Source organism: Argentina silus, assembly GCF_951799395.1.
Source record: "Argentina silus genome assembly, chromosome: 21".
NCBI lineage: Eukaryota > Metazoa > Chordata > Actinopteri > Argentiniformes > Argentinidae > Argentina > Argentina silus.
Genome location: NC_139675.1, coordinates 8,946,573 through 8,959,072, shown reverse-complemented (window position 1 = coordinate 8,959,072; position 12,500 = coordinate 8,946,573). Strand labels below are relative to the sequence as shown.

Here is a 12,500-nt window from a genome sequence, read left to right as displayed (position 1 = left end):
ACGTATCCAACTGAATTAGGGGCTGTAAAAGATGAATGGATTTCTCGAACAGATTGAAGACTTTATGCTTTAGTTGATGACACATGTGAGAAAGCGTTCTACAAAACATCTATAAATCAGACCACGGTCATGAGGGAACGGCATGTAGCCAAGTAAGAGTGCTGTACCAAGGAAGCTTGGTTCAAGCAAGGCCGTGTGTCTTCATATATAGGAATGGGAAAGGCAAACGCACCTTTGATGTGGAGGCCGTCATTTCATTGCTGACCTGTAACATTACTTCCACAGTCATTGTTTAAGCACCACTTTTCTTGTCTAGGAAGGTTTGGAAAATCTGTCACCTCCTAAATTAGATTTCTATATTTAATAAATCGGTACATTAATCAACTAATAGGAAAAGATTCATCAACACATTTTTACTAAAATAAATATCGCCTAACAGGTACATATCATTTCTGAAATTAATTGAACTAGTAAGAAAATGGGTCATCATAGATACACAATCAATCAAATGTATAGAATCCTCTTCAGGGGAAAACACAGCAGGTCACGTGATGTGAATCTGTTCATTCTATTTCCTGTCTAACCTCAAAATGAAGTGAGAGTCCCTGCTGACAGACTTGATTTAGAAAGTAACCCCTTAGGCTCATCTTAAATGCTCTACCAACAATTCTAACCCTAGGCTAACCTATTTGATTATTTGAATAGGCTACAATCTCAGTCTGTGTCAGTCAGGGGAAGCGGGTGGAGGTAGATATCGGAGGACTCCTCCGATTTCAACTGACATCAGCCTCTTCTCACCACTTCTCCCTTTAATTACTTATTTATGACCTTGTAAGCACACCTGGTAGCAGGGGACGGTTTCTCCTTGAGCAGAACCACATGTGTCAACCTAAAGCAAACACAGAACGTTCCTTTGACAATATTTACACTGATGAATAAATGTTTGAATCAACACCACGTCCACAACGACAGTGCAAACCCCAACTGCCTTTAAAGCTAACCGCTGACTGACTCGGCGCTAGGCTACATCTATGTCAGAGGAACAGTGTAGCAGCGCTCTTTGGTGCGTTTAGCATGCTAGCATAATAGCTAACTAGGTTTCCATTTTCATCAAAGTAAAGTCCCTTTAGCCCGAGCACGTATCTTGTTAGCGAGCAGGCTACAATTTAGACACTCGGGATCATTGCAGATGGTAACTGAACCAGAGTAGTTTTTTTTTGTTTTTTTTTAACTGAAAACTGGGTGTGTTGTCTGTGGTGTGGTCCAGTTATTAGACGGGGGGGAGGATGCCACAATTCGTGACCAGTGATAACAGAGAGAGAAACACACAGGGTGGAGTTAAGGAGCGTTGGGGGGGGGGGGGGGGGGTTGAGTTGAAGTGATGGAGTAGGTTAGAGGGAAACGTGGGGAGGGAGAGAACGGTAAAGAATGGGTCCAGCTGCAGTCGTCAACCCTTTTCTGGGCTCTGGGCTGGCAGGGACCAGGCTCCAGGACACACTGGGCTCCCTGTGTCACGACAACGACGGCCTCAGTGTCTCCATAAAGGCCTCTTCAGTGTCCCTCCCGCTGCCGCTGTAACAATGGCCATCTTCTCCCACGGGTTCCATTATGACCCCTTGCCACGCAACACAATGCTCCCTATTGGCTGGAGCCGGCATTCCGAACCCGCTGGCCCGCGCTCTCGTCTCCGTCCCAAACCAACGAACAACCCCACCCCCCCCCCCCCCCTTCCTCCTTCGATGCACTCTGTCACTGTGTCACCCCTACCCCCCCATCGATAAAGGACAGCTTTGTAGTGGTACAGGGAGAGAGAGAGAGAGAGAGATATCCTGAGGGAGAGAGGGAGACACAAACAAGTGAAAGAGAGGGTGATGGAGGGAAAGAGAGAGAGAGGGGGGGAGAGAGACAGAGAGAGACAGAATAAGGGAGGCAGATACAGAGAGGGGGTGATACAGGGTAGAGGAGAGAGAGAGAGAGAGAGAGGGTTAGTGGATACACAGAGAGGGTTATACAGAGTAGGAGAGAGAGAGAGAAGAAGGGAGAGGGAGAGAGAGAGAAGAAGGGAGAGTAAATGTACTGCATGTCTTCCTCATGTATGTGACTATGAAGTGACAATGAGCTTCAACAGAACACACTAGTCTAGCTGTGCCCCGGAGGAGCGTGACACAAGAGATGTCTTCATTCCTTTCATCAAAAACCCCTTATAGACCACCACTATCGTTTTTAGCAAAATGAACTCATTCATGCCACATTTTGAATAATTAAACGGCATTTATCAATGGGTGACAGCCGATAGGCCGGACTAAACTACAGGGCCCTATCACAGTAGATCTGTGAACCATGCTGCTGAGGCTGGCCAATCCACACGCAGGCCTGAAACCATACATTTGCATACAGGTAAATGAGGTAGTCAAGTGTGGTTGCACTGAAACGGCCATTACAGCACAGTGGCCATGTCTCCAATGACACTCTATCCTAGTGAACTACTTTAGAGCCAGCAAATTGGGTCAGAAGGCATTGTATTGTGTTGGGAAGAGGGTGTGTTTTGTCATTTGAGATGTTGCCGAGCAAAACTTGGAGAAACAAAGGTTTAGAATAACATCAATTGTTGAGGGAGACAAAGAGGCATCATGAAGACACACACACACACACACACACACACACACAACCTTACCCTCACCCTCACGCACGCACACGCGCACACACACACACACACACACACACACACACTCACTCACACTCACACACACCTGTACTAACCTGTGGCAGTGGGCTGGGGGGCTTAGTGAGTATGCCTCCTACGTAGACCACGTGGGGCAGGGTGGGCCGGGGGAACTCCAGGGCCATGTCCGTACACAGCATCCACAGCCTGCTGCCCTGCACCAGCTCATGCATGGCCACCGCAGGGCGTACCCCGTGTTTCTTCATGATGCGGTCGTACTTGGGGAGCACCAGGTACTGGACCCCGAACCGGGACACCAGGTAGACGGCCGTGTTGGTAATCCTCTGGACCAGGGACATCCGGTCCGTCAGGAGGGAGTTGAACTCCGGGACGTAGGAGAGGGGGGCCGGGGCGCCCACCTCGGCCGGGTACCACAGCCCGGTGCTGAAGACGGCATACTGGACCCCCAGGATGTGGGCGATCACGAATCCGCACATCTCGTTGGGGTCCACCAGCAGCAGGTCGAACTTCTCCTCCTTGAGCCGGGTCATGACCTCGGCGCTGCCCACCACGGCGTCGCAGTTCTGCGAGTAGTGGTCGAGGATGTCGAACAGCTCCAGCGCCGTCAGGCGACCCGAGAAGATGTTGCTGACCTTGGACTGGAGGAAGCTGTCGGCCGACGTACTGTTGAAGATGCCCGGGTAGCGCTGGAAGCGGTAGTGGTCCGACGGCGGCACCTCGCGGCCCTCCGACACCAGGAAGTGGGTCTCGTGGCCCTCGGCGTGCAGGGCGGTCGCCAGCGTCTTAAAGATGTAGAGGTGCGACTCGAACATGATGGGCGGCACCACGATGATCTTGGCGGCCCACGATGCACTGGGGCTCCAGGAGAGGACGGCGAGGAGGGGGAGGAGGAGGAGGAGCGAGGGGGGCGAGGGCATGGCTGTGTGGGGGGACGATACAAAACATCATTAACATTATTAATTGTATTGTCGGTTTGTAAAATGTGGTCCTTTGTATATCTGATGCTGTAAATGAATGTATTCATGAAGTACTACTCAACTCAGTAACGACATTAGAAGAGGACACAGACAACGTGTTCTAAGTCATTATTTATTACTGAATGAGCAACAACGGCATGAAAAGCAGAGAGGGCGCCATGACAGTTTGTGTGACCACCGCACTCAGAGCAGGTGAGTCAACCAGAATGTAACACAACTCCACCGCAATGTCGCTGGTCCACACTCAGAAAAAGAGATTGAGGATTTCATGTAGGGACAGGATGGACAAACATTTCTATGCCTCAGCCTTCGTCATCCATCATAGAGGAGGGGGGACTTGAGCGGTGACGAGGTCGGGGATTAAACCTTTTATTAAAAAGGGCGCTTTAATGGAAAGTGTCACCGGTGTCTGTTCCCACGTTTCACCCACATGTACAAATCGCCTTCCACAATAGAAGGGTGACTCACGTCCACACCCTTACACCAGAAGAACACAGCGGGGGGAAAAGGGTGCAGTCTAAGGTGTGTGTCTGTGTGCTGTGCACTTTCCTCACGCGGCCTCCCTTCACCTTTGTACCACAAACACCCAACCACCACGCAACGAGACTGGGCTATAACAGTAGCCAGCGAGTCTTCGCCACGTGTTGTAGGGCAGTATATAGGACTGAAGTAGCACAAAGGTTAAATACATCATCTACGACTATCATACTAGGGGCCCTGTGATGTTATTGGTATGTCATATGTGATATGACTACTAACTACTACCAACTACTGGACTCTAATTACCAAACTAACTACACACACACACACACACAAAAAACGATAAAGTGATTGTATTGTATTGTAACTAATTGGTCGTATGCTAGTTAGTTGCTCTAACTAAGGACCTGGTGTTTTTTCTTAGTTCGGTCACTTCGTCAAGGAAAACTCCGGGCCTTGACGACAGACAAACTCCATGCGTCAGAGAGAAAGAGCAGCGTAAAAGAGGGTGCGGTTCATAAAGTCTGCGTTGGTTCCTCTTATCCACTTCACCTTTGCCCCCTAACTCCTCCATCCATCGCCCTGCCCCACCCCCTTCTTCCCTCACATGCGTCGTCAATGACAACCCGTGTGGGTTGAACCAGCGTCATTCAAAACCTCTCCTTAAGAAACACACAACACAATGAGTCTTTGTTGCCTCCATCATTCTGCACTGTGCCCCACGTGCTCCTACACACACACACACACACACACACACACACAGCAAAGCTCCTATTCTCCTTTCCTAATCATTCCTAATCTCCTAGACCTAGGCCATCTACCGTTTAATCTGTCTCCCTTCACACTGGAAGACCATTTAATTCAACTCAACAATGGCTCGGCCTCAAAGTTCGACATCTACAATAAGTAACTGATTTGACTCCGTTTCGAGGCCATGCCCCGCGGGTGTGTGGCGTGACAGAGTTGTTATAAAGAGAGGCAGGAGAAGGGTGAGCAGTGGCATGGTTGGCACAGCTATGGAGCTATCTTGGTCCACGAGAGTCACAGTACCACTACAGTTTATGCCCCAGCTCAGCAGTGACACACCTGATTCAGCTAATCCACCTTTTTGAACATAAGTTGATTAGATCATACAGGTAAGATAAAACATAGGGGGCAGGGACAAAAACCCGGACCGACTGCTCCTCTCCAGGACCGGGATTTAGTATCACTGAGTAATACCATGGAAAATATATTGTAGATGCTTTTGAGGTTTTGTCTGCCTTTTTCTTCTTAAGTACAAAGCCACCCTTCATGGTTCGTTTTGGTTACAGAAGCTTGGTTACAGCTATTTTTAGCTCAGTCACCGTCATTGAACACATTATCCCAGGAGCCCATGCAATTATTTAATGGAGTTGAGCTTGAGAATTAAAGAAATTGGTCTTGAGAGAAGTATGTTTTAATCCTGTCAAAACGCTACATTTTCAAACAATTGAATTTCTGTCAAAATGGTATCTCTCATTTACACCAACGCTTGATACCATCTCAACCACCGCAACACAATCTGTATCAAATGCAAATCGCCTCATTTGACGACAAATCGCCTCATTTGACTTCTGTTGACGTGTCTCAATAGCATCTAGCTTAGCTGTCTATGGTGTGTCTGCCATCTGTCCATCTGTGATATGGAGTTTCCCAATGAAGACAGCTGGGGGCCTGGGAGGAAGAAGACTCGCTGGCGGTGGCCATTTTGTTGCCATTGTTCTGAGGATACCATTACAACCGCCTCCCTGTCCAGACTGTTGACTGTAACCATGGATACCCGTGAATCCGTCTACCACTGGCTGTGCTGCGTCATGACTTCGGTTACTTACAACAGAGTCGGGTTACCCACACCTGAGAGAGTGCAGGGGAAACTATCTGGCTAGAGAGAATTAAAAGACGAGAAATGATGGAATGATCTGGGGGAAGAGGATTAAAGTTACATTATGGAGGATGTTGCCTCCGGGGGTCCCATTAAAAAAATGCCAAGAAATGATCTCATTGGTCAAAAAGGGGCACGGTTTTGTAAGACTTTTGTTAATTTGTAAGCCTACAGCTAAGGATCATGTGGTTTAATGAGGTGATATATATGATATTATATCATAGGAATATGCTAACTAGTCGACAACACTCAAGCAAAGGGCTGATTTAAACAATAAGCAAATAAACTTCCATAGACTATCTTTAAGACAAGACGCCATGCCCGTTCAAATATGGGTACACATAGTAGATTTAGATCCAGATTTCGATTTAGATCTGGGCTAGGAGGACACATCCAGCTCTTCAACTGTCTCATTCCTACCTTTGCTTTGAGCATTTCCACAAGTATCTTAACAGTGCTGTCTTTTATTGATCTGATTTGGCTTCCCTCGGCGTCCAGGGTTAAGATTAACCTGTCTCATATTCTCTATTATCATTTGTACTTTGTCGTATTCATAGTAGACCTAAAGAATGGGTACAATCCCAAGAATGAGGCAGGGGAGGCTGGTGGAGGTAGAAATCGGATGACAGGCTCATTGTAATGCATGGAACAGTATAAGGAATGGTATCAATCACATGTGTTTGATTCCATTCCATGCAATACAATGAGCCCGTCCTCCGATTTCTACCTCCACCAGCCTCCCCTAGAGTGGAGGGCTGGACAGATGACTGATTATTAGCATTGCGAGCAAAGCATAAGAAACACTCCTAGCCCACTGTTTCCCTGTGGAAAAACCACGACTATTACTGTACAAAATGGATGTGATTATGAGGTCATTAGAAGGCCGACCTCCACAGGGTTCCACTGTGGGAGTGAGCGGCCATGTTGGATCATAGTAAGGGGGGTCAATACCCCTGAGTCCCTTGCTGAGTAGGAAGATGTTGGCTGATATTCAATCCAGGTATTCAATCCCTGGAGAGCCAAACTACTGCAGGTTTTTGTCCCAGCTCAGCAATGAAACACCTTATTCATCTTATCAAGGTTTGGAAGATCAGGGCCCAGTATTCAAAAACTTTTAATCTGTTAAAAAATAACCTGGATCATTCTGATCTAGATAAAAAGTTTTTAAATACTAAGACCAGTTGATTAGTGAAATCAGGGACAAAAACATGGACCCACTGCGGCTCTCCAGAACCAGGAGTGAGGATCACTGATCGAGACACTGATGTTAGTACAGTTTAACACCTTCATATCTAGAGGATTTAGGGGAAGGTAAACTGATCCCAAATCTGCTCCGACCGTCAACTTCTACCAAGAGAATACGCTGGTGAAGAGGAACGTCAGTGGAGACACCCAAACAAATGTTCAAGTGCTGCAAAACTGACATGAACATGGTAATGTTTGGTTGTCAAATGTACTCCCACCGTAATATAATTAAATTCTTCATTATTTTGCTTTCCCCATCATCCAAAAAACAGTGTGCAAAACTGTGCAGGTTAGAAGATTTATTTTCAAAAATCGGTTTTAAGCTATATTAGTGACTGGTCACGTTAGCCACGTTATTTGTACTAGCACACGTCTCGAGTATGAAATAAAAATATGTTATCACGCTCAACAATCAAGCTTAAATAGCTATATACAGTCTCCTATGGAGCTTTCAATACAAGCTTGCTATGTTTGTCTCTACAGTTTCGTTGTCATGGTACTCTTTTGATTGTAATGCAATCATTTCACCAGCCTATTGAATGTGAGTCGAGGGGTCAGCTTAGTAAGCTACAGGTAGCATGGGTTTGCAGGTTTTTCTTTACTATTGTGAGTTGAGGGGTTAGCTTGTTTAGCTACAGTTAGCATGAGGTTTTTCTTTATTAACGAACGGAATGTGCTACATCGAGAGGCCATCTCTGTCTCCAGATAAATTGTGAATGAGTTACTGTCTGTCTCTAGGCCTATATATAGTGAATGAATGTCTTGTCTCCAGAGAGATCCTATATTGTGAGGGAGAAACGAACCGGAACAGAATAACTCTGTCTACTGAGGAGAATATCATTGTGAATCTGGGATCATTCAGTGTACGTTTGCAGACATACAACCCGTACACACAGTGACTTAGTTCTGTACACACAGGGGATGCTGGTGGAGGTAGAAATTGAAGGGACGGGCTCATTGTAATGCATGGAAAGGGAGATGATATCAAACCTGTCCTCCGATTTCTACCGACACCAGCCTCCCTGACAAACAACTATCCTGTTCACGTGCTGTTTAGAAGGACGACTGAGATCTTCTCGCAAGTTTGGAAAAAGTATCAAACCAAGATACCAAAAAACACACTTGACGTAAAGCCACTGAGAAGCTGTTTATATTGACAACAAGTTCTCTCCATCCTTTTTCACCCTCTTCTCTCCCTCCCGCATCTTAATCATCAGTTTACAAAACCACTCCACACACACACACACACACACACACACACACACACACACACACACACACACACACACACGACAGCTAAGTGATCCCAGTGTTCATAAGGCCTACATGAATGTTTTACGAATCATTTATAAGCAAATTTATACTACTGTATAGAAAAGGTGTTCTGCCAAATATGTGGCATAACTCTCGTGCCATAACTCTTGGCACCCTGCCATGCCATCTTTTTGACAAAGATTTGGGCAGGTGCAGAGGAGGTCGTTTCACAGAACAAATAATATCCATGACCAAATCCACCCTGTGTTCAATTCCTTCAGATTTGGTGCCTCCTTTCCTGAAAAAACTTCAAGCCAAAGCCAAGCCAAATCTATTCATTGATGATTATACATAAATATACAACCAAGACAATGTGTACATGTTTATATCAGCAATTCCTTGACATCTGGTTGAACTATTGTTCCAATGCAGGGGGAACAGAATCAAAGACGGACACAGGATCATTTAGTTTCGGATTAATTAAAAGTTTCGGATTATCAAAAGTTGTTAGATTGATAGACACACACACACAGACACGTGTAGAGTTCAGGAGATATGCACCTGCTCTAGGTAGGCCTGCTCCACCCCATTTCTCTCTCTCTTTCTATATATATTATATTATTTATTTATTTATAATAAAAATTTTAAAAAAAAACTAGTCCGACAGGAATCCGTTCAACATACCACAACCCAGGCCCTCTGACACACACACACCCACACACTACTCTTTTAGCCTCAGGGCAGACACTGATCTGAAGGTCACATAGTTGTTCAACGATTTGATATGGCTGATCCCAGATCTGTACCTAGGAGCTAACCCTGGAGCTGGTGACGATTATTACTGTTGGGTGACATTGATCATGTACAGAGCATAGGTACAAAAGTAAATATATTTTAACATAGACTTTTGCAACACATTGGGTTTTTAATCATAAATGGTTTGCCATAGGCCTAGTTTGGCAGTCAAATTGTCCAAATAGACACTCTTGAGTCCAACTCAAGGAAGAGAGAAGAGGGTGTTTCCCCGGACGATAAGGACTTCATTGTCTGTCAAATATAGTCCGATTCTATGTACAACGGTGTATTACTGTGCGGGTATGGGCCAAACGGAATGAGGAAAGGCTACTGTACTTTGAGAGCGTTTTTCGACTCTGGCGCCCCTCTGTCACCTGTAATCTTCACTCTCTCATTATCACGGAAACCTTTTTCTAAATATCAGGTGACCGATCTCCCATCGCGGAAAGATCTGTGCCCTGCGATGCGCACAGCGGAAAAACACCGACAGCGCGAGACAGGTGCGGCGGACTGCATCTCACCTGAGCTCGCGCAGTCGGTCTACATCCAAACGAGCCATTCACTTAAGTGGCTTTGCGTCTCTAACGGACAAACCACCCACCCAAAACAGACAAACCACCCAACTTTTACTGCAATTTGAAGAATGCGGTGACACAAATGTCATGCACCTGCCGTGCGCAAAACCACACATACATATACACACCTGCGTGGAAGTTTACCTTGTTAAGTGTGACCTGAACCGGAGGAAAGGTTGAGTATAGTCCGGACTCGTCCTGAACAACAGTTGGAATAAATCCTAAAAAAAAAAAGTGTCAGCGCCGCAAAAAAAAAAAAAGGTTGTTGTTTATGGTAACAGGCGAGTCGGGTCCCGTTGGTCGAAGACGAGCGCAGGGATCAAACTTGGAGTGTCTTTGCTGTGGGCGGGACTACGCAGCTTGAACTTCGAAATGAAGGGAGTTGCAGAAGAGGAGAAGGAGTGGTCGTGGAAGTACACAAGAAGAGGAGAAGGAGTGGTCGTGGAAGTACACAAGAAGAGGAGAGAGAGCATCACTCTTAATGTGTAGCTTACAAAGGGCGGTGTTGACACTGTCAACTGACGCGAATTTAGTGGGGGTTTACGCTTCGAGTTGCACAGAGTAAACCTAGTGTCCATTAGTAACATTATTGTGGAAGTCGCTTTGGATAAAAGCGTCTGCTAAATTTACATGTAAACAGTGAAATGTTTGCTCTATTTACCAAAGGTTTAAGATGTGTAAGGATGCTACAATATACGTATGTGTTGGATTCGAGATGTAGTAACAACTGTCATAAATCTTAACCCTTGTGTGGTGTTCGGGTCAAAATGACCCGTTTTAAATGTGTACAAAAAGAAAGAAACATGATACAATGAATTTGTTTTTCAACCTGAAACTTATTTTCTGTGAAGAACTGGTCCGTAAGGATTCTCTCACTGTATTTATTTTCTTTTCAAAATCACCTCCGTGAATTTCTCTGTGGACATCAAAAACACTCACCTGCCATAAGGTTGGAACATCGTTACATTCCAAGCACCGAGAACGCGTCTGCTCCCGCTTTCCCACCCTCTAAAATGTGGGAACCTGCACAATGTTATTCCAAAACATCCTAAACATTCAACATTTTCTCGCACTGCACCCCACATTGGGGACAATACAGATAAATAAATTTGAATAACGGTGTGTTGGTCACTTCCATAATCCATCAATATGATCAGAAGATTCTCTGCTCAGAGGGCCTTGGAGCTAATACTTGGAGAGAAAAAGATAGTGACGTGGAAGATGAGAAAGGGTCAGAAAACCTTGTTTACTTTAATTTTTTTCAAGATAAACATGACTTATTATTTTTACATAAATCACAACTTTATCACAAAAAACGAATGACACTTTCATTGTTAAATGTGATCTAGCTAAGGTAAATGGCAAACATTACCATGCTGCTAACAAGCATTTCTGTTCCATCACAGACTCGTATCATGCATGTCACGTGTCCCGCCTGAACTAGTGCAGGCTTCATTTACCTCAACATTTACATTTAAGTCATTTAGCAGACACTTTTATCCAAAGCAACTTACAATAAGTACATTTGTTTAAGTAAGTGTATCAACTATACATCAGTCATCGTAAGTAAAACCTTCTATAAGAACAAGTGCCATCGGAAATCACAGTGCTAGAGAAAGAAAGGATTTTATTTTTTTAATTTATTTATTTGCATTTATTAGTTACATTACATGTCTTATTCTACCTGTCAGGTGTACAGCTTTACAGCTACTTATCCCTCCCCCAAGAGTGTGGAGTCATGTGTCAATCATCCCTGACTCTACTTTTAACAGGTGGAAGAGGGCTTAGGCCCACTCAGGCTGCTAGAACATCAGGAAGGGAGGATATGAGGATGTGTGTGTGTGTGTGTGTGTGTGTGTGTGTGTGTGTGTGTGTGTGTGTGTGTGTGTGTGCGTGCGTGCGTGCGTGCGTGCGTGCGCGTGTGTTTGTAGAGAGAGAGAGAGAGAGAGAGGGTGGAACATGAAGCTGTGTGTATGTGTGTGTTCGTGTGCGTGGTGCGTGAATCATTGATGAGGCAGAGCGGTCAGATATGGTTTCTAATGCTGTCGCTAAGCTGCTGGAACCTGGGGCCCTATTCAATCAAAACCTGATTCCAGGTGGCCGTGGTTAGACAGACCTAACATCCACCTCTAACCATGACAATGCATTTTTTTAATCCTGTCACCAGGTAATGTGAGTCTATGTAAGTCTGTGTGAGTCTATGTAAATCAGTGTAAATCCAAGTCTTTCAATTAGTGAATTTCAGACGGACATGAAAATGTCAAATTAGAATAGGTTATAATAACAGAATAACCTAATAAATCTAATTTTGAAAAATACATATCCAGTATGTTATATTCAAAGTTCACCAGAGCAGGGGTCAGTATGGGGCTCTTTCTCAGACAGATTAAGCCCTGGATTAAACCGCCCCATTGACATTAGGAGTAGTCCTTCCCTAGAGTATGGTTTCATGGACACAGATTAAGCCATATCCTAAACAAAACCGCCCTTTTAATCAAGACTCTGTATTGAAACTGCTTTTTAGTCTATGGGGCAGTTTCCTAGGACACAGATTAATCCTAGATGAAAATGCATTTTCAATGAAGATG

General features: G+C 45.0%; 1 protein-coding gene across 1 annotated transcript in view; it reads right to left on the bottom strand.

The window, feature by feature from the left end:
• The window catches only part of ugt8 (UDP glycosyltransferase 8), a 20,311-nt gene extending 10,096 nt beyond the window's left edge, over positions 1–10,215 (bottom strand). The window contains exons 1-2 of the mRNA XM_083693284.1: positions 10,057–10,215; positions 2,761–3,602 (exon numbers count right to left, since the gene is read on the bottom strand). Of these exons, the coding sequence (XP_083549410.1) occupies positions 2,761–3,600 (840 nt within the window). The 5' untranslated portion in view covers positions 3,601–3,602; positions 10,057–10,215. The remainder of the gene's footprint in view (positions 1–2,760; positions 3,603–10,056) is intronic.
• Positions 10,216–12,500: the final 2,285 nt, after the last annotated feature.